Here is a 22,766-nt window from a genome sequence, read left to right as displayed (position 1 = left end):
TACAAGAAACAAAGTTATACGATTTTATACTTTCTGTATATTTTGGATGACTTGTTGTGTTTTTGGATTTGTTAATGTGTTTCGTGCAACGATTCAGACAAACCGGAAAAGGTAGGTATTGTTTGTGAACGTAAACTTACAGATCATTGGACAAGACACCTGTCAGTCAAGATATACAGGTGAATGACAGGTGTCTCGTCCAATGATCTGTAAGTTTCTATTCACAAACTATACCTACCTTTTCCGGTTTGTCTGAATCGTTGCACGAAATACATTAACAAATCCAAAAACACAACAAGTCAGACAAACCGGAAAAGGTAGGTATAGTTTGTGAATAGAAACTTAAAGATCATTGGACGAGACACCTGTCATTCACGTGTATATCTTGACTGACAGGTGTCTTGTCCAATGATCTGTAAGTTTCCATTCACAAACTATACCTACCTTTTCCGGTTTGTCTGACTTGTCGTTGTGTTTTTTGGACTTGTTAATGTGTTTTTGAATTTGTTAATTTATTTTTGAATTTGTTTTCGGATTTGTTATTTTGTTTTTGAATTTGTTATTTTGTTTTTGGATTTGTTAGTGTTTTCTAATTCGTTAATATGTTTTTGGATTTGTTAATTTGTTTTCGGATTTGTTGTTTTGTTTTCGGATTTGTTTATTTGTTTTTGGATTTGTTAATTTGTTTTCGGATTTGTTAATTTGTTTTCAGATTTTTTTAAATGTGTTTTGCACTTCTCGGCCACCGTACTATCCATCTAAAAGGTTTGCACATTCATCACTGCGTTAATGCTCACCATGGTTTAATAAAGAGTAATTCTGATCAATTCCATTAAGTTACTATATTACTAAATTACTATATGTCAGTTCTGACCAGGCTGGTTATTATTCTGTGATCCCTCTAGGACAGCTTTCAGCCTGTAGACGCTGACAGATACCATTTTTTTGTGCACCATTTTCTGTAAAGTCTATAGACCATTGGGTGTGAAAATCCCAGGAGTTCAGCAGGTTTTGTTATACTTAAACCAGCTCATACAGAATTATGCCACAGGGAAAGTCACAAAGATCACACTTCACTGTTCTGATTTTTGATGTGAACATTAACTGAAGCTCTTGAAGCATTTGCATGATTTAAAAAGAAAGATAGAGAGGAGAAAGAGCAAGACATTTTCCAGACACCATGCCTCCAGCCTCATCTGTCCTTATCTGAGAGTGATAACATTCAAAAAGGTTAGTATTCACATTTAGGTTTGTGTCATCTAAAAATTTTAAAAGGTACCCATCCAAATGTCAAGGGTCACTTCAGACAAAGAAAATAAATGTTTTCTAATCCAACCTGATTATTAAAAATCAGACATTCACACAAATTTTCCCAACATTGTAGTAATTTTACAAATGTGTTTTACAAATGAGTGTTTTGAATAAAGATCTGTTGTTAAGATGATTTAGTAAAATAGATGATTTCAATTTAATTGTAAATAAAAAATAAATGATGTAATGTAACAATACAGAAAATAAAGTACCTTTCCACAATCCTGAAGCCAGTTTCCATCCACTTTTATCCACTATTTTGCAGGTGGTAAGCAAATTCATGTAAATGGATCCATAGCATTTTTCTCTCTAGTCTAAATGGAATGAATTCCCCTTTCACTAAACCCCCGTTTATAGTCAATTCTATTACAGATTCCCTTCTTTGTGCATGGTAAACTATATTCCATTAATGGAGGTCATTAGGATCACTCATTTTCTGACCTGTGTTTCTTAAGCCACCGATGACATACTGTATGTTTCTGTCAGACATGTCCCCTGGACAGAAACTCAAATGCAGACCGGGACCATGAGAAAAGATTATATATAACTTTTGTATTTGGAAATGTCTTGGAATCCCAAAGGAGAGACTGGAATCTTTGGCAGGAAATTTGGGGAAGTCTGAATTGTTGTCAGCCTGTTTCCACCATGACCCCCACTTGGAAAAGTGGAGGAAAATGAATACATTTGATGAACTGATTACTAGAAATTCTGAAGCACAGTAGATAATTTTGCTCTGTGTTAGTAATTTCCCTGTTGCACAGAGGCTGGTATGATGATATCAATAAGGTTCTACTCAACTGAATAGCTGTGTAACCGAGCAGCTTTTCAAACTCATACAAAAAAAATGTCCTCAAACGTTAAAAAAGATAACTAAATAACTAAATAATTTACAATTTTTTATATAATGCAATGCAAAATGCTTAATTTATGTCAATTTAGACAAAAAATCTTGCACATGTACTATGTAAGGCAGAAAAAAACATGCATTTGCAAGTGTTAAAGTATAGAAGGTAAAGTATAAAGAGCATTTAATAGTATCTGAACTGAACAGCATTAATATTTTTTATGCCTGCACACATTCGTCTTATATAATTAGTTTACTTTCTAAATGATTACACTATGTAATATAATTTAATGTACATATGTATTAATCACTAAAAATTTGTTTTACTGATGCGCCAAGTCTCAAATCAAGCACCAAAATCCGCCATGATGCACGCAATTAACCCTTTAGCACGTTTTGTGGCCAATTTAGAAGAGGTAGTTTTCCGTGTGGAAAACGTTGATGTCCTGATGATTTATGTAATTTAAAGCATCATAATTACTTTAAAACATTTACAAGAATATTATGTCTTCATGCTCTATGTTCAGTTTGGTTTCATTTGCCTATGAATATGTTGATTAGAATATAAAAAATTTGAAAGTATTAATTTAAGGTATTCCTCACAGCACCGTCCCTTATGGTCCCTCCTGCAGGTGGTGAGCCCACGGGAAGGCGGCCCCACGTCACTCAGACATCACGGACCTTGATATTTCCCTCGTAAGGGACCCCCGGAGCATAGAGGGTTAAGGGCCTTGCTCAAGGGCCCAAGAGTGGCAGCTTGCCGATACCGGGGCTTGAACCCCAGACCTTCCGATCGGCAACCCAGCGCCTTAACTGCTGGAGCCACCACTCCCCCATTTTGCTGAGGATTGGGCAGCAGTCGAAGGCTGGGGCCTGCTTAGACTGCTGCCCCCGCGACCCGAATTACGGATAAGTGGGAGAAAATGAATGAATGATGAATAATTTAAGGTACATTTAATACAGATAAAAATGTTGCGAATAATCAGGAGTTAACTCTTGACAATCATGCGATGAACCATGATTAAATATTTTAATTGATTGAATTATATAGCATTAAAATTATTGGCACAAGTAAAAATGTATAAGAGATGGGTCATATAATCACATGTTTAAAGTTGTCATTAAGTTGTCATTTATGTTCCTGCTATAAATTATAAGAAGCCAGACAACAATAAAAACAATTCCATCTTGTTTTCCTTATATTTAATTTGATTTATTGTAATACATTTCAGTTGCAATCATTGTGCTTTGTCTCCTTCGAAAAAGTTATTGTAATATCATCATCTTCTCTCAGTTATCTCTATGTCTGGACACTGTCTTTTGGCCGCGGATTCTTATTAATGTTATAAAGCACAGGAGAACTCTTGTAATGCAGCCATTAGTGTTCAGTCAGAGCTATTGACACTTAATAAAATGTGGCTCAATTCACCATCCATATTTATTATCCTTTTACATTTAAACAAACTGAGAATGCAATGAGAAACTCCTACTCATGTGTGCCTTCCATTTAGACTACAGACTTCCTGCTTTACAATGGATTTATCTGCAGCTAATGATTTCAAGTTTGACTTTTGTCTCCATGTGCACTGTTTTGTAACTTGTCATAAAAGTCATTTATGACCTGTGGTATGTTACACTGCTTTCTCAGTGTCATTTTCGGACTATAGAATTTATACATTTCTGGATTCAGGAGGATTGAGAAGTGCTGTGTGTGTGTGTCTGTGTGTGTGTGTGAATTTGTGTGTGTGTATTTGTTTATAGCTTAGTTTATGTATTTATATCTATGTGACTTCCTTGACAGAAGGCCTAATGCAAGCGCTTGTGTGGGCCTCTTTCGTGGTGTGGATTGTGATATGTGTGTCAGGTAAGCCATGTCAGCCGGATGAATTTGAGTGCCTGACAGGAGAGTGTGTGCCAGGGGCATACATATGTGACTTCAGTCATGATTGTTCAGATGGCAGTGAAGAGAGAAACTGTAAGTATTAAAGCTCACTACTATCATCTAATTGCATGTATGTTTATAGGATCTATTCTTTATATTTTGCTTATATTTGCTTGGTTATTTAAGACATAGCATGTTATTATTTATTAATCTCCAACCTAAAAATGAGCTATGAAACTATTGTTATCAGGATTTTATCGTGTTTGGATGTACTTTGTTGCTGGAAAGCGACTAAAAACTGATAAATTACTTCCTTACTGGTCTAAAATCTTACAACATTCTAGCTTCATGAATAGCAATCTGTTGCTAATTATCTCTTGATTGATTATTTATAAAAAAATTTCCATTTATTTCCAAATTCAAGATCTCGCGAATTACTAACATGACATAATTCAGAACATTAGCAGCTTCCTGTTTTAGTTCATTGACAGTACAATATGCCTTTCAAATGAGCTGTTATCTGTAAACACTTGGGTTCATGGCACCGAAAAAGAGCAGTTCTCATAAAACAACTTATCATCAGGGGAAGTTTAGAGATGATACACAGCAGTGTTTTTATTACCACAAATGTAGCCTCAGTTGTGTCTTTTGGAAAGGGAAATCTAACTGCCACTGTGCTGGCACAACCACATTTGCCTAACAATTCTGATAAAGGGTTAGCTGTCAGGTTTGGACAATTTCCCAATAAATGAAGTCGCAACATTGTCTAAGCCTTCCTGCTGTTAATGTTTAGCACCAATTCAAAAAGATCAATTTTTATTTAAAGCACGTTCTTGCTTGTTTTCACTGTCAGTCTAAAAATTGTTTTTATAAAACATGAAATCAATATGCTTGTCCAAGCCCTAAAATATATATATTTTTTCTGTAGACAGAATGTTTTATCTTTTTGTCTCTTAAATTTGATTTGTTATTAGAAAATAGCTTTTATTTTTGTACAAACTGGAAGACTTTCTCAGGTTCTATTTTGCTATCAAGTAACAAAGTGAGATATTATGCAATATTTGCAATAAATACTGCTGTCGTATAGTCATATTTCCCCTTTAGTTAGCTTGGCATGTATGTCATGCATGTTTTACTTTATGCATATATGTTACTCTCACTTAAAAGTTTGATTATTTTAAACATTGCAACATAGATCCATTGCAGTTTATAGCTTTTATTTATTAACATTATGAACCTATTAGCCATCACTTATTGTGGTGTCCTCAATTTTCACTTTTTTTCTGATTGTCTACTTTTATCATGGTACATTGAGTGTCTGAAGAAATTAAACCCTGCAGCTACTCTGTCCTTTTGTGGCTATGGACATATTATTATTATTAATCCATCAATTATATGCATCCACACAAATCTTCTGAGAAGTTGGAAGATATATTACCATTGGGACCATATTGGACTTTTGTACATCTGTACCAGCTGTTCATTCAGCCCTTGGTACTTCTTGATCTTCTTATGCTCTTTCCTCCTAAAGTTACTGTCAGCTAGAATTCACACATCTACAGTATTATACATGTCATTTTTAGCTCCTTGTCAGCCATCACTGTTTTTGGTTGGTAAGCCAGCAGTCCCACTGGAACTGAACTGTTCTCAACCACTTTCTGTAGCATATCCAACTAAAACTTGGGGTTTCTAACCCATACTTGGCACAGTTGTTTCTAAAAACTATATCAGCCATATGCTTATGTTTTTGACATTACCATTTTACAGGGACAGTTTTGCACTATATATATATATGTATATATATATGTATATATGTATATATATTTCAACATTCATAATCATGAATCTCAACCATCATCATGAATCAGTATCAGCTCTTTTTAATGATGCCAAGTCTGATAACAGCTGATGAACTCCTAGAACTGCCCAAAAAACAAACACAAAGGCATGAAAGCTATTGTAAAGTTATCTGTGAATAGTGTGCATCCCAAATCCTGTATTTGGTGTATTGCCCAATTTCCAGATTTTCACCATGAACAGCTAAACTTTCCTATTTACCTTAAAGGTGTATGTAGCTGTCACCTCAGATCATCACATCATCATATATTATATGGCGTGGATAATGGTCTCATAAGCCTCCTTTGTACAAGATGGTGAATTTGGTGTCTGAGGTGAAAGTGTGCTATTTGCTAGCAATCTCTTCTACAAAAAGTCTTCAGATCAACCATTTATCTTCCATGAAAGAACATCACATGGGCTTCCTTAATATGAGCAAAAACTGATTAAATATCATCACCATAGTCTTTTGACAGGATGGAAGCTCACCTCCTAACATGGTATGCCTCTTTAGAAGGAGTGATTCCTCTTCATTAAAATGATTTTAAGCCATGTTACTTGAGGGTGCCTTTGGTGCCACTATTTTGGCATACACTTTCTTCCATGTTCTAAACAGTTAACCACAAGCTTCACAATATCCTGGGTGTGGTAGTCCTCTTCAAATATCTTTCTGATTAGTTAAAAGTCGGTCTATTAAGTAGGTGATTCTCACTGAACCTTGTGGTATGGAGGAGTGAAATGGAACACTACTAAAGTATGTAACTATTGTATAAACTATAAATATAATATAAATAATACTTGTGCTTCATTAAAATTGGTTGGTTGTCCAAGTCCTCCTCTGATTGTTAGTATGGATCAATGTGATGCTGGCTAGTCAATCAGAATTGGACATGAATCAAACAGCAAAATAAGTTTATTGTGTCTACAGATTTGTGGTTTTTATGGTTTAAAATGATTCTGTTTTTAAAAAGGCACCCTTTCAGAAAGATGTGATTTCGAAGATGGGCTTTGTGATCTACAAACACCAAACTCAAATAAATTGTGGACTCGAGGCTCATGCCTGACTGACCCTGGACCTCCGTTAGACCACACCGGCAACCCTGCAGGTAGGCACACTTATATGGGCAATTAACTGTAGTGATAAAACAGTTTATAACTTTTTTCTGTAATCTATTCAATCGAAATAAAACTATGTGTATTACAATATATTAAATACTTGATAAATGTATTTGCAGTATAGCAAGGAAATTGGTCTTACATTGTTCCCTTTCTTTAGGACACTACTTGTTCCTGAATTCGGAAAGTGGAGAGATAGCCACAGCAGAAATATCCAGTCAGTTTTTTCTGCCCTCAGAGTCCTGCACGGTACTGTTTACTGCATACAACATTTCCTCTCATATACTATACAGTACAATTAAAGGCAAATACTTTTGTACTTTTATTCAAGTGAAAGTTTATAGGAGCGCTTTTATATCTGGCAGGTCACTTTCTACTATCACATTGGCCAAGCAGGTGGTGAATTACAGGTTCTGGTTAGATCTGAACCTTCAGGAGAGAAAAGACAAATCTGGATTCAGACCAGACAGAATTCTGATCCACTTTTAAAGCCCTGGATTAGGACAGCAGTTACATTCAGACAGAGCCAGGAGTTTCAGGTATTTGTAAATGTATAGATTAATTAAGCTCCTTAGCAATTTACTAAGCAAAGCATCTATCAGTAAATCTATGGACTACATAGTTTTGTAGAATGTTGTTTTATTTGATTTATTTTGCTGCCCTTAAGTAATGGTTTCAAATGAAATGGTCCATTACATGGATGACAATTTTCCTGGACCTGATTGAAGGTGTGTTTTGTGTGAGAAGTGTATAAATAATCAAAGAGAAAACTAACAAATCAATACATAAATAAACTACTACTAAAAATGTATAATAATACCAATAATAATGCAAATAATAATGCAACCATGCAAATTAATTAATTTCAAGATTGATAAGCAAAAGGAATAAATACTTGAGTAGGATTTCTGAAAACTCTTTCTAGTTTAAAACATCTCAGGTTACGTATGTAACCATGGTTCCCCAAAGGAAGTAGATGCTTCGTCAACAACGCTTTGTGAATGCTTCCGCTTTGTCCATGCTCTGAATCACATGTGTAATCAGTCCAATGGAAACCGCGCCATCACCAGTGAGGTGACGTCATGACCAAGAACCCTTGGAGAGCCTTAGAGGCTGCCACACTCCGGGTGGAGTGTGCTCTGACCCTGAAAGGAGCGGGGAGACCAAAGGACTCGTAGGAGAATAAAATAGCATCCGCAATCCATCTGGGTGTCCATCTCCTGAACCAGCAGAAGCTAGCACTGGCTCCATGTGCTTTTAATAGGTTCTTGGTCATGACGTCACCTCACTGGTAATGGTGCGCTTTCCATTGGACTGATTACACATGATTCAGAGCGTGGACAACAGGAAAGCATTCCCAAATCGTTGTTGACGCAGCTCGAGTTCCTGAAGTGAAACTTGGAATACTGATAGGAACTGAATGACACCTTTGTCTTTGTCATTAATGTACACACAGCCATAAAATGCACTGGTGAAAAATCCCTACATTGAACTTTGACCAGTGAGAGCTGCTTTGTAGAGTGGAATTACAGAGGCATGTTATTAATGACTGTTTAGGACTTGACCCTTTTCTTCTTGTTGGATGTGTAAGACAAAAAAAAAAAAAAGCATTTCCTGTGTTTTAGTGAAAGTTAATTATATTTGGAAATCTATGAAGAATAATAAAGTCCCCAATTATTAATAGATAGATAAATAAATACGTACATAAAATAATAATAATAATAATAATAATAATAATAATAATAATTGTAGAGACATAAAAATACCTAAATAAAGTAAATATAGAAAAAAATAAATGCATTAAAATAACTATACCCTTTTTGTTGATCAAAATGTATGTATGTATGTATGTATATATGTATGTATGTATTCATTTTTAATAATTATTCATTTATTTATAATTTTTCCTCCTCAGTACAAAAACACAAACATACAAAAACACAGTGATAAATGTAATTAATGTATGTATCACAAGTGAAATGACTCTGCAGGTAATATTTCATGGACTGGTGTTTGGCAGCAGCAATCCTAATGAAGTTATTGCTTTTGATGACTTGTCATTCAGCCCAGGCTGTGTATTGATAAAAGGTAATACATACACACACATACCCTGAAATAATCACCTGATCACTCGCACATTAACCTCCTAAGACCTGAGCTTTGGTTTGGCTTGCATTTTAGATTTCTTCCAGTTATTTGGGGTTAGGAAGAACCAATAATTATAATAACCATATATTTTCTTTGAACATGAAGCTCTTCTTGGAAAAAAATTATGTTACTTATGTGGACACCCGGTCTGTATCTACAGAAAACAATAAAGACACCACTGTGCACAATGTCCACGTATGTGGACACCCAGGTCGTAGGAGGTTTTAACTATAAACTTTACAATTCAATCAGAATTAGGATGACCTGAAACTGAGTTTAAGAGTAAATATGATACTGTAGCTTAGGAGTAGTTTAGGATCAGGTCAGGGAGAAAGATCATTATGAGAGTTGATAATTAAAAATGATAGATAACTATCATTTTTAATTATCAACTCTCATAATGATCTTTAAAAGGAGATCTTTATGATCGATAAAAGGAGATTATCCATCTTGAAGGGATTAGGAAAAAGAGAAACAGAGTGAGTGCTATTTTGCATGTGGAAAAAAAGGTGCATTGAACTTTTGCTGATTGTGCAAATTAAAAATAGGTGAAATAAAGATGAATGACATTTTTAATCTGTCTCAGTTATGGCAAGTTGTAATTTTTGCTCTGGGTTTATAGCTTACTTTTCCCTCTGTGCTGCCACTATGAAATATGTCCTTGTGAGGCTCAGTTTTATTTGTCCATAAATAACTGCATTACACCATACCTGCTTAATCTATTGTTAAAAAAAATAAAAATACCCGTGCAAGATTTGAAGAAATAAGAAAAGATTGCACAATTTATCACTATGTATAAACTAATACTTTAACACTGATTAGGTTGCATGATCAAGTAATAATTATTCGCTTGACTGCTTGACTACATCATCTACAATCTATAAATCATTAAGTTCCATTTATAAGGCAACCAATCACATTTTAAAATACAATCAGGTCTTCAATAAAAAATGGTCAGTAATAAAGACTGCTGTGGTCATAATCATTTTATCATTGTATTTGAAGTCTGACCATACATTAAACACATTTAGCACTTTTTGTATCTAATTATCATTCTCTGAATGTAATATATATAACCGTATATTAGTATTTAAGTCATCTCTGTGGTGATCATTGAGGATCTAATCTACATCTGTATTTCTTTAGGATGCTTAATGAACATTGTTGATAAATGGGCTATTATGGTTACACTTTAAATGGTTGCTTTAAACCAAGCTTGTTTTTTATAAACGTTTTTATTTAAAAATATATATATATAATGTTGAGGCATTATACATAAAAAAGTGATCATTATCAATATCAGTATATTGTCTAGACCAAAATTAAATGGTGCCTAATATGTTACATTCTACCTACTAAATTAAAGAAAGAAGGCATGTATCCTCTGCAAGCCCCTCTCCGCTGGACTGCGGGGCAGGTGTTTTTGTGGACCCAGAGCAAGTGTGTGATTTTACTCTGAATTGTCCTCATGGAGAAGATGAGGCCAATTGTCGTAAGTATTGTTTCATATCGTATAGTATTAAAGCATAATTTCCGTAAATGAACACTAATATCATAAAAGGCTGAGTAATATATCAAATCTGACTGAGAATCTGACTGACAAAATCGGTCAGTCAGATTCTTGACAGTGTTGCACATTATCTGGTTTATCTGATTTGCTAACAACACAGTGGCAACAGTACACCACTGGTTTATAGAAACAAACGTTTATAATTCACTACAAATGTTATACATTTTTAAAGTAAATTTATACTTCAATTTATTCTTTTACTTTTTTTAAACTTTTTAATACAACCAAATAAATATTAAATGTGAAACTTTTAAGTTCGGAGAAAACAATTATCACAATATATTCATATTTCATCATCATATCATCATATCGTCCAGCTTTCATAACGTATCTGATGTTAGTAATTTTGGGGCTAGTAAACTTCTGAACCCAAAAGTAAAGCAAAATAACAACAGTGCAATTTTTATTCACTACTACTGAATAATACACATAATATAAACTATATGGACAAATTGACTTTGTGGACACTTTTGCACAGTTTTGCATGTGATTTTGAACATCCCATTACACATTTAGTCCCATTTTCTGTTGTAATTACCTCCACTCTTCTGGAAAGATGTTCCAGTAAATTTTGGGGTGTGCTTGTGTGAATTTGTGCTTATTCAGCTCTATAGCAGGCCCTTCAAGATCTTCCATTCCATGTATTCTGTATATAATAGTTATAAATATAGCATGTCAGTGCTTATTACCTGGATAAACTAGTCTATAAATATAGTAATGCAGTTTTAAACCTGAGACACGTGTTTACTTATGTATGTGGTTCTGTGTATACAGCTGCACTGTGTGATTTCGAGTCGGACGCATGTGGCTGGCATGAACTTGCACCTGATGATGGATTTGACTGGATCAGAAGCTCACCTCAGATAGTCTCTACAGACCAACAACACAAAGCACCTCCAAGGGACCACTCCACCAACACAAGCACTGGTAAGCACATATACATGCAGCTTTCTTTTCACAGGGGGAAACATAACAGTATAAACCGTATATATAGTTTTTGCCTAATGAGTCCTGCTTTAGAATTTGGTTTAGTGTTGTTGAAAAGCATTAAAACAAAATGGTCTCAAAACCCCAAAACATACATTATAGCCTATAAACTATTTATCCCATATTATTTTTTAAACAGAATCTTTATCATATAAATTATCTTTGTTGACTAAATGTTCATTCTTAATTCTTACAATTACATTAACATTTATGTCTATTTCAATATGATTCAGGTGGCTACTAATTATTAATCATTTTCAAGTCTTTAGTCAGTCTCTGTTTCTTAGCCAGCATTAAAAGAGCTTACAATTTTGTTATGCATCAATCATTAAAGCTTGCTATTGTTTGGACATTGTAAATTCCTTTCAGGCCACTTTCTTCTAGTCCTGAGGAACAGCAGCAGTTTTTCTCAGCATGCTTTACTCCAGAGTCCCACATACCAGCAGGCAGGCCCGGACTGTAAAATGACCTTCTGGTAACAGGGAGATCTTCTGTTTTTCATCTTGTCATACAAACACATCACCATATATAAATACATTTGATGCTTGATATTTTGGTCGTAGGCACTACAATGCTGGTATCTCTGTGGGTGCTGCCAACATGTACCTGCAAATCAAAGGCATGGACAACATCACAGTTCTGTGGCGCACACTTTATAACCAGGGGAACGTTTGGCAGCTGGTGACCATTCAGCTTGGCCGCCAGAAAAAGCCTTTTCAGATCTCGGTGTCCAAACTGAGCCTGGGAGTCTATGATGGAATCTCTGCACTGGATGACATTACTTTTCACAACTGCTCACTACCATCGCCCAAGGACAAGTGCCCTACACCTGACTACTTCCACTGTAGGCAGAGCCGAGCGTGTGTGGACCGTCTCAAGCTTTGTGACCTTGTTGATGACTGTGGAGATGGAACTGATGAGGAAAACTGCTGTATGCTCTTGTTAGATTGAATTAAGACTACATGAAATGTGCATTGCTTACCAATAGTTTAAAGTAAGTAATCTATCAAACATAAATTATTGTATATTTCTGTTTACCTCTCTCTTCTTGCTTATCTAGCCTCTGAGTTAATGTGCAATTTTGAGGATGGATTATGCAGCTGGACACAGGATAAAGAAGACATGTTTGATTGGACCTGGAACCAAGGACCTACTCCGACTCCCAACACCGGCCCCTTTAAGGACCACACATTGTCCAGTGTGAGTGGGCACTACCTCTTCATTGAGTCCTCTGCCCCTCAGCAATTTAAAGACACTGCACTACTCATTAGTAGACCTTTTAATCCCACTATCAGCAAAGGAGAAGTCCCACGGGCAACTTGTGTCTTCAGGTTCCATTATCATATGCTGGGCCAGTACGTTTTCAGATTAGCCATCTACATCCGCAACACTGACAGTGGGCGTGGCCAAATGCTGTGGGTTCGTCATGGTGACCAGGGCAACTTATGGCACAGGAAGACCCTGTACATTAACAGTGCACGACCCTTCCAGGTGAATTTTACTCTAGTTCATACTTTTTCCATTGTAAAGTCATCTTCAATCATACAGAACTTAAGTAAAGATTCAATTCACACATTTGTAAAATGCTGACATAATATAAATAGGAGCATTTAAAGTACGCAATTTAATTAATTCCCTTGGCATTGACTTTTTACTTGTTTTTGTGAATTGACCTTGATTTGATCAAAAGCTTGTCATAGATCTCACCCTCTCAGATTGATAATAGAACACACACACATACACTGACACAGTCAAATAAAAAAAATAAAAAAAGCCCTGTCCGTTGCCTGATAACTATAATTAGATGTTCTCTAAAGCAGCATAACCTTGGCAACATCTGCTATCAGCAATATTGTGGTATCTGCCCTAAAGCTGTAAAACATGCAGATCATTAAACACACATAGACACACAATGTTAATGCCTTGACCATTAAAGGACATTAGAAACATCCAAATGACTCTCATTTTAAACCTTTATCTCTTTTTTATACTATATACACCTCATTTCTTTCTTATCCTATCTGGACTGCATCCTGTATTAACAACGTGCATTTACAAAGTCAAATATTTAGTTAGATATCCAAACCCAGTGCAAATTAAAATAAAATCTAAGCACATATTTCTTGTGTTGTTCCTTGTATAATATTTAGTTTTACAAATATTGCACAGCATGATACAATGTTTTGCATAACAGATGTGGCTGAGAGAGATGGATTTATTGTATAGAGATACTGTAGATTCTTCTGGTCTGAGATGGTTTGAGAAGATCAAATGGGATTTTTAAATGGATTTTCTTTTTCTCTCTAAATGTTTTTCTCAGATACTTGTAGAGGGCACAGTGGGGGATGACTTCACAGGAGATATAGCAATAGATGACCTTTCATTCCTTGGCTGTGAGCCATATGATGGTAAATGTCACAATCAGACCTCATTTCTGACACATGTAATCAAGACTCATTGGCAGTCCTTTAAAACATGTGTATGCACTTTATTTTTTGAATTTCTGTGTTTAGGTACACTTCCTTCATTAGAACCAAGCACTCTAGCTCCTGTTATCACTCACCCGACGTTACCTCCTCATAGCTGTCAACCGGGTCAATTTGTGTGTGGGGTTTATGGAGAGTGTGTGAGCCAGAATCAAGTGTGTGACTTCAGGCAGGATTGTTCTGATGGATCTGATGAAAAAGGCTGTGGTATGGCTATGTTGATTTACATTTTTTGTCAGTCACTCCATATATATCTCTTTCCCACGTATACGCTTTCTTTCTCACTCTCAAAATGTTAGTGATGGAACGGTGTGATTTTGAGGGTGGAAATTTATGCGGTTGGACGCTGGATAGCCCCAAACCTCCAGTCCTGCTACATGCCTTCCAGTGGTTAACAGGACAAGGAAAAACGATATATCAGGGTGAAGAATTTCATAGGCCTGTTAATGACCATTCACTGTAAGTAACTGTATTTGTGCATTGTATATTTATGACGTTGCATACAAAGAATAGTCTGCCTCTTCCAAAAGTATTGTAATATGTTTGATCAGTGGAAAATTTGTGTGTTCAAACAAAATGTGCTCTAAGTCGTTTAACATGTTCAAGATGGAATTTATCAGGAAATGAAAGCAGAAATTGTGACCTTATTATCTCATGCTTGGGAATTTCTTATTTTAATAATAATTAAAAAAAAAGTTATAGTTATATATTTATATTAATCTTTGTAAGGGGTACAGTGCAAGGCTTCTTCTATTCATTTAAAATAAAATGTAATGTAGGTACCATCCAATTTGGTTAATCCTTTGCACAGTTGCACACTTTTGTGTGTGTATGTGTGTGTGGTTTTGTTTTTGTGTGTTGGATTTAGTGGCACTGCAGAAGGATGGTACATCTATGCAGACAGCTCTAATGGTGGGTATGGCCATGTATCTGATCTTATAACTCCACCAATCACCGCCACAGGGCCCCAGTGCACTATGGAATTCTGGTACTACATGAGTGGCTTTACTGTGGGAACACTACAGGTAGATGTTTGAAATATCAACTCAGATTATAGCAGTTATTGAACAATATAATATGCAGATCTATAGCAAAAGCACTTTTTAGCTGTTGTCACATTTTTAACGATTTGCAATTATAAGGTCTGGGTTAAAAAGTAAATCTTATACAAAAAATTCAAATTGTACACTTTTTACTTTAAAAATTATATGATGTCTGTATGCCAAATGTTTTTATTTGTGTGTTTGCAGGTTCTTATTAAGTCTGGTAATGTCACACACGAGGTGTGGTCTGAAACTGGAAACCAAGGCAGCCGCTGGATGCGCGGCAAAGTTTTTATCGGCATCCGCCACAATTTTCAGGTCTGTAAAAACACTTTCCATTGAAAGATTACATTGTACAGGTGAGAAAAAAAAGAGTTAAGATGCGCATACTGTATATGAGTGTCGATAGTGTTAATAATAGAATACAGGACACAAACCCCTTTAACTAGAATGCAAGATTTCCCAGACTCTTTTTCAGAAGCGGCCAAAAATTTTATTCTTACCTGTTTGTGATCAGCATTGAGTTTCCTTGTAATGCCGTGCTTCACAGTAATGGTTAACCTAAAAAAACGGGAAAGAGCTCTTTAAGAACTTGCAGTTTTTTATAAGTATTTCAAGTATGATTTTTTTATCCTAGTTTGAAATGGCTAAACATGATTGTGGTAATTGTATAGTGTTTTAAATGAAAAAAGCTCTAGTTTCTTCAGTATCTGCTTTATCTTTGGACCAGTGTTATTGTAAAAATGTGTGAATTGCTAAACATGATACTTAACGTACAGAAACCCAACATCACCCAGTAGTGTCCTGCTTTATTTATGAAGTTGGTCAAGTAACTAAAAATGCTATAGTAATTCTGACTTATTGTCTGGAAAACCTCTAATATCTAGTACTGACCTAACAATGTACCTAAGTACATAAGACTAAGTAAGTCTTTAAAAATCATGTAAAATGTGTATAATATATATATATATATATATATATATATATATATATATATATATATATATATATATATATATATATATATATATATTATACACATTTTACATGTATACATATATATATATATATATATATATATATATATATATATATATATATATATATATTTTTTTTTTTTATTTACTCAACTTTTATTACTCGGTAATCATAATAAGGTATTTCCAAACCACGTACTGCATTGAAATTTAACCCACAACAGTGTAACAGTCTCATTATGTTAAATAAATAAATAAGCAAAAGTGCCATTTCCAAAAAGTTAAACTAACTTTCCAATGAAAAATGCCAGGCTCCAAATATTTCTGCCCAAAGAAGTTATAATTGAGGCAATTACGCTCCTCTATCCAACCCTAAACACGGTTTCGAGGCAATCACGCCCCTCTATCCAACCATAAACCCTAAACCCCTCTATCCAACCCTAAACAGCTCTCACCCTTGTGTATCATACATAATAGTTACTTAACATTTTTTAATTATTAGAATATATAACAATTATAACACAATTGGACCTTTAAGAATGCTTCTATGCAGGGTTGCATGAATGTTTGGTTAAATATGGAGTCAAACAGTTAAAGTATGTCTTATGTTGAATGCTCAGAAATATCTCAACCTTTCTCAACTGATCCTTCACTTTACATCATTAACGTTTTATCAACATTCCATCTACCCACAAACACATACAGGCACATACACTCTCTATAAACCCTCTCAAACCTTGACTGTTGAAGCTTTGAAGTGCTTTTGAGAGGCTGCCCACAGCACTGAAGTATCTATTCTCTGTGCATATTATGTATTGCAGGTCTAAATGCCTTTTGGCTCCTTTTCCTTGTTTGAGAGTTATGCATAATCTACTTTTGCATAATTCACTTTCTCTCAGTTTCTTTCTTAGATGTAGATATAACTTGACTAAACTGTCAAATTATTTAATAGGCTTTGAAGTTTGGTGGATATTTTTATGTACATCATTCATCTATTTTGTTTTGCATAAGGCATTTGCCAGCAGCATGTTTTTCATGGACCTCTAGGGTTGAGGCTTTGAATCACGCCTCTGCCCTGTGTGTTTGGAGTGCCTTGGGGGCTACCTTGAGAAAACTGTTTGTGGTGTGTGAATAGGTCTGTGTGTAATGGGTTGGCACACCATGCCTCCTTCTCTGTGATAGGTGCCAGGCTTGCATATGACCCTTTGAAGGACAAGTAATATAAAAAGGAAGAATGGATGATTTTTACTGGTTGTGAGGATGAGCATGCTGAAAAGATGTTTGAATTAAATCAGTCTTATATAACAGTATATGGTGCTTTTAGGCAGAGATGGCAAAAGTACACACATTGTTCACTCAAGTACATAAGTACAGATACTTATGTTTTAAAAGACTGGTAAAGGTTGAAGTACTGACTACACTTTTTTACTCAAGTTAAAGAAAATAAGCCTGGGCTCTGACATGTGCTTACGTGAAAAGTAGCCTTTAATACCACCTGTTTTACTGTCATGCCAGTAACTGGACCTCACATCATATTAATATATTAATCCAATAGAATTTAAAATTTTGTTAGCTAATTAATGTATCCAGACTGAACATTCACCATATAAAACAAAAGTAGAGCAAAGATGATGATGTTCAGGAATGTCTCTGTTCTCAGTCATGTTTACATCGCTGACTTTCTCTGTCTCATCCATGTCAGCTTCATACTTCTTGTTGCCTTCTGCCTTGCTTGTTGCTAGCTTCATAGGCTAGCCTATGTCTGTGGTGCATGTTAGCCAGTAAATGATACACCAGTGGTAGGCTGAAAAAGCCATGCAATTAAAAGAAATAGGTTGATGTGCTAAAAAGGCATGCAGAGAGAAGAAGAAATATTGATCATGTCACCAAATAGATTAAAACTAAAGTAACGAACCTGGTTTGAAAATGTAAGAAGTAGAAAGTAGAGATATTTGTGTTAAAATTGTAATGAGTGAAAGTAAAAAATTGTCTGAAAAATAAATTGTGAAGTAAAGTACTGATACCAGAAAAATCTACTTAAGTACAGTAATAAAGTGTTTGTATTTCACTATTTCCAATTTCTGCTTTCAGGTCATCCTTTGTAGTAAACGAGGTGTAAGCTACATGGGTGATGTGGTTGTTGATGATGTTGAATTTACTGACTGCGCACCACCACTTTTCTACGGTCTCCTGTGCACCAATCATGAGTTTGCTTGTGCAAATGGACTCTGTATTCCTGGCGCCAATTTATGTGACTTCATTGACCATTGTGGGGACGGCTCAGATGAAAACCACTACATCTGCAGTAAGATATTGAACTATGAACTATACCAAGATGTTCAATTTAGGTGTGCTGATCAGAAAGCAAGTGCTTATAATAAATGAGTTAAAAATCACTCTTTAGTTGACATCATGTCTAAAATATCAATCATATAAAAAATATTGTTTGTTTATTTTAATGTATTTTAAATTTACACAAGTCTCAATCAGCAAGGTCTACAATTTAATTAAACAAAAAAGCAAGGTTTTTGCACTAAAAGTATTGATGATCAATTTAATGCAATTATACAAAAGTTAATTGGTATTCACTTGCATGTTGGTCTCATAAATTTATGAACTGCTTTTTTAAGTAAAAATATTTAGTTTTTAGTTCACTAAATGCCTTTGTAGCCTTTTTTTTACTCTTCATGTGTTAGTTGATTGGTAAGTTCTTGTTCCTCTTTTTTACAGAGGCCTTTCATGGCCATTGTAACTTTGAATTTGACCTTTGCTCCTGGCACCAACTGGAGAGTGACAATTCTGACTGGTTGATTAAAGCAGGAAGAACAGCCACTGTAGGAAGAAGCCCAGCAACTGATCACACCCTGCGTAACCCCTCAGGCCACTACCTGTACAAAGAGAACTCTTTTGTCAAATCCTCTGGGGACATGGCTCGAATCTCCAGCCCAGTGTTCAGCCAGAGCAGTAGAGAATGCAAGGTCAGATATCATGCGTACTGTTCACCATTGATTTAAGTGTAATTTTATCCTGAAGCAACTGAAACACCACCTGGTCTACTAAAAGTAGCACATATAAAGAGACAGAAGTTTTTAAACAAATTAAATGGCATTACAGATAAATGTATAGATTATTTGGGTGATTGGGACACTGTTTGATGTAAGTGGAGCTAGAAAAATTGAGCTTTTTAAAAGCAGTGTCTGTGAAACTATAATACTATATACTATCGTGTCCTTTATTCTCATTTCAAGCTTGTAGATGTCCGTGTGAGTGCATGTGAATCATTTCTGTCAAGTCATTTTAGATGATTCTCATTTATTTGAAGATGCAGCTATGCAGGAATCAATCAACTATTCATTGTTGGTGTGTCTGTGGAAGAACGAAAGGGACAAAGAGATGGGGATATATATATATATATGATTGGCCACCTGAAAGGGTTCTGTTGTTCAGCCGCAGATGCACCTCCAATAATAATCAATTGCAGTCCTTCACCCTGAAAGGAAGCCAATTAGAGAGAGAGAGAGAGAGAGAGAGAGAGAGAGAGAGAGAGAGAGAGAGAGAGAGAGAGAGAGAGAGAGAGAGAGAGAGAGAGAGAGAGAGAGAGAGAGAGAGAGAGAGAGAGAGAGAGAGAGAGAGAGAGAGAGAGAGAGAGAGATTTTGTATGCTTGTGATCGTGTTTGTGTTGTCTGTAGAGCTCTGTTGGAGTTCATAACTAATGAGAGAATCCAAACCCCTTCGCTTTATATATTTATTAAAAAGTCTGTCTATATGGTTTTCTACAGAAAAGAGATCTTAAATTAGTGATTTGTGTGCACTTAATTGAGTTCCATCTAGTCCAAAAACTACAAAAACTTTAAAGATAAATGCTACTGCAAGTAAAATGCAGGATGTGACCATGTCTTCATGTGGGTTATGCTAGACCATATTCCACCATGGTAAATCTTTCACTGCCAATTTAAAGCACATTCAAAGATTTAAAGAGAAATCAAGGCTGCATTCCAGACAGCATACTATTCACTACAGTAGTATGGGTTTGGGAGACATTCCATTTATTCTAACTATTTGATGCTGTCAGGAATGCTGGCTAGGACATTGTCTTTAATAATCAAAGCAATAAAAACAAAGACATTACCCAGTTTGAATGTCGAGGTGCAAGGAAAGGTGAAGCGATCAGCGAGGGGTAATAAGCAAAGGGAATAAAAACAGAATAACATTTAGAAATGAAAAAAGTCCTATACTGTGAAAATTGAGTCCAAAAAAATGTGTATGATTAGTTGAGTTGTGTTTTTAAACATGTGTAATGGGAATTGCTCTCCTGGAAGCTGCTTCTGTTTCCAGCATAGACATGGGAACTGCCATGATAGAATCACAGAACTGCACATAGCTATAAGGAATCTGAGCTACTTCCAACCACATTCTCTTTACAGTCAATGATCCAGTTCATGTAAAAGGTGTTAAGTAGTCTTGAAGCAGGGCTTTAAGTGTGGAAGCCACCACAACTTTTTCCTCTTCAAATGTCTTTATAGACCTAGAGTTATTTGTGGACAGGAGCAGCGTCATGCTGGAACAGATTTGGGTCTCTGGGTTTTCTGTGAAGGACTACATTTAATCGTGTAGAGTTTAAAGGAGGATACGCAGGAGGATGTCCACTTACTTTTGCCCATATGAAGTATGTCAGTAAATTAATTGATTGCTTCTAAGAAGTGTTAAATAGTATTTTCTATGAGCATTTTTTTATTTATTTTTTTATTTTTTGTGTAGATGGTGTTTTACCTGCACATGTCTGGTGAGGGCGCTGGCACTCTGAGTGTGTATATGATCACAAAGTCCTCGCTCCTCCTCCTCCTCAACCTTACAGGGTATCAGGGCAACTATTGGATCAGACAGGAAGTACCCCTTATCTCCAAAGAGCACTTCCAAGTCATGTTTGAGGGCAGAATGGGTCAAAATGGAAGGGGAGATATCAGCATCGATGACATCACTTTCTCGCCAGGCTGTCTCTTTAACCAAGATTCAAAGACAAACCTCCCAGACCCTATGCAAACTGGTATGCTTTTTGTTTGTTTTATCTTATTTTGCATTGGGTCCGTTCAATGCGAGCTGGTTCCTTCTGTTCTGTTAACCCTAATGGAAACCGTTTTGGTCCATATAAATTCAAAGTAAAAACTAATTAAAAAACCTTCTGATACCATTATAAGCACTTAAATTCCCTGCCATCACTGGGTCAAATCTATGACTCCCAATGCCTTATTGCTTTTTCTACCAATATTTTTCCCCTTCCTATACCTTCCCCATATATACCACTGCAATATTTAATTCCCTTCTCATTGAAGTGTCTATGGTTCCATATACCTCATATTATTTCTTCATCTTTTGACGAGTTTTTTTCATAAACTTATCTAAGCAGCTCCAAATGGCTAATGTCGAAACACAAATTTATATTTTATCACAATCTCATTCCATGCAGCCCTCTCAATCACTTTCCTTATCCTTTTCTTTTTCCCCTTCCTGGGGTTGGCCTGTTCTTTCTCACTGCATTAAGCACTGATAGGTTGTCTATAGTAAGTTTTGCCCTGGAGAAGTGTCTCGATTGGTTCTCTGCCAAGACACAAGGTGATAGCAAAAGAGCACAGCCAACTAAGTCTGGACATCAGTTTGCATAGAGCTGTGTAGACTGGAGTGAAGGAAATAAATGAAAGAAAGTGAAGTTTTTCAAGAACCATGGAGCATATATCAGCTTTTTTTTAATCTTTGTCTCTTGCAGAGATTTTGTGTTTGTCCGTTGATTCCACTGCATGATTCACTTCTATTCAATGTGTTTTTTTCTTATTAGTAGCTCCATTATTAGCTGGTGTCTGTCCTGCCTAAACTGGTGTACAGCGAGTCATTCTATGTGAAAAGCAATGGGGCCCTTTAGCATCCCTTGAGTTATTTACACATTGATTCCTCTGAGACAGAGGCAGAATGAGTGAGAATGCAGTAGACAGGGAGGTAAGATGTTTTAATCTATAGTCGGGTTTTCACATTGATTGACAAGACCGCAGGGTGTGAGAAATGGGAACAAATGTCCCTGTGATACAAAAAGCTTAGTGTGTGCTGTTGTTAGGTTTTTTCTCAAGAGTAACGCTGTGACTGGGTCTGTGTGTGGTCTTCCTGAAAACAAAGACTCTGCTATGGCTGCGTCTGTCTGGCCCTCCTCAGGCAATGTGTCTGTGCATCAGTGTGTGTGGATTGTCTAGCATTGTTTCATAATAGCTTGTGTCACCAATTAATTTTACAAGTAAAGATTAACCTTGGAATGTGGCACATTTAACAACTTCTTTAAGCTTCATTTAGATCAAAGTCCTGAGTACTGGTTTCGGTCATGCTAGTAAGATGACATGATGCCTGGTGTACCTGATATGAAGCATACATCTGCAGCCAGTGTGCATGCAGTAGTGTGGATTTGATCAGCATTCCATCGCACATCAGAGTCAGGCTCAGGGTTTTAATTTTGTTCACTTTGCTCTGGAGCTAGTGGAGCGATTGCCTGATGAGAGATATGATTCACACACCCCCACCATACTTCT

General features: G+C 35.8%; 1 protein-coding gene across 1 annotated transcript in view; it reads left to right on the top strand.

Annotated features, from left to right (window-relative positions):
* Nucleotides 1-3,783: 3,783 nt before the first annotated feature.
* malrd1 (MAM and LDL receptor class A domain containing 1) overlaps nucleotides 3,784-22,766 on the top strand; it is a 58,161-nt gene continuing 39,178 nt past the window's right edge. Inside the window, exons 1-18 of the mRNA XM_083541967.1 lie at nucleotides 3,784-4,130; nucleotides 6,845-6,979; nucleotides 7,150-7,238; nucleotides 7,355-7,528; nucleotides 8,981-9,077; nucleotides 10,504-10,629; nucleotides 11,482-11,634; nucleotides 12,064-12,169; nucleotides 12,258-12,625; nucleotides 12,755-13,185; nucleotides 14,015-14,102; nucleotides 14,208-14,387; nucleotides 14,480-14,639; nucleotides 15,049-15,205; nucleotides 15,431-15,541; nucleotides 18,292-18,505; nucleotides 18,931-19,178; nucleotides 20,959-21,244. Coding sequence (XP_083398093.1) covers nucleotides 3,965-4,130; nucleotides 6,845-6,979; nucleotides 7,150-7,238; nucleotides 7,355-7,528; nucleotides 8,981-9,077; nucleotides 10,504-10,629; nucleotides 11,482-11,634; nucleotides 12,064-12,169; nucleotides 12,258-12,625; nucleotides 12,755-13,185; nucleotides 14,015-14,102; nucleotides 14,208-14,387; nucleotides 14,480-14,639; nucleotides 15,049-15,205; nucleotides 15,431-15,541; nucleotides 18,292-18,505; nucleotides 18,931-19,178; nucleotides 20,959-21,244 — 3,289 coding nt within the window. The 5' untranslated portion in view covers nucleotides 3,784-3,964. The remainder of the gene's footprint in view (nucleotides 4,131-6,844; nucleotides 6,980-7,149; nucleotides 7,239-7,354; nucleotides 7,529-8,980; nucleotides 9,078-10,503; nucleotides 10,630-11,481; nucleotides 11,635-12,063; nucleotides 12,170-12,257; nucleotides 12,626-12,754; nucleotides 13,186-14,014; nucleotides 14,103-14,207; nucleotides 14,388-14,479; nucleotides 14,640-15,048; nucleotides 15,206-15,430; nucleotides 15,542-18,291; nucleotides 18,506-18,930; nucleotides 19,179-20,958; nucleotides 21,245-22,766) is intronic.

Source organism: Silurus aristotelis, assembly GCF_946808225.1.
Source record: "Silurus aristotelis genome assembly, chromosome: 5".
In the NCBI taxonomy this organism is placed as follows: Eukaryota; Metazoa; Chordata; class Actinopteri; order Siluriformes; family Siluridae; genus Silurus; species Silurus aristotelis.
The sequence above is the reverse complement of the archived record's forward strand: the minus strand, read 5'-3'. Positions and strand labels throughout refer to the sequence as shown.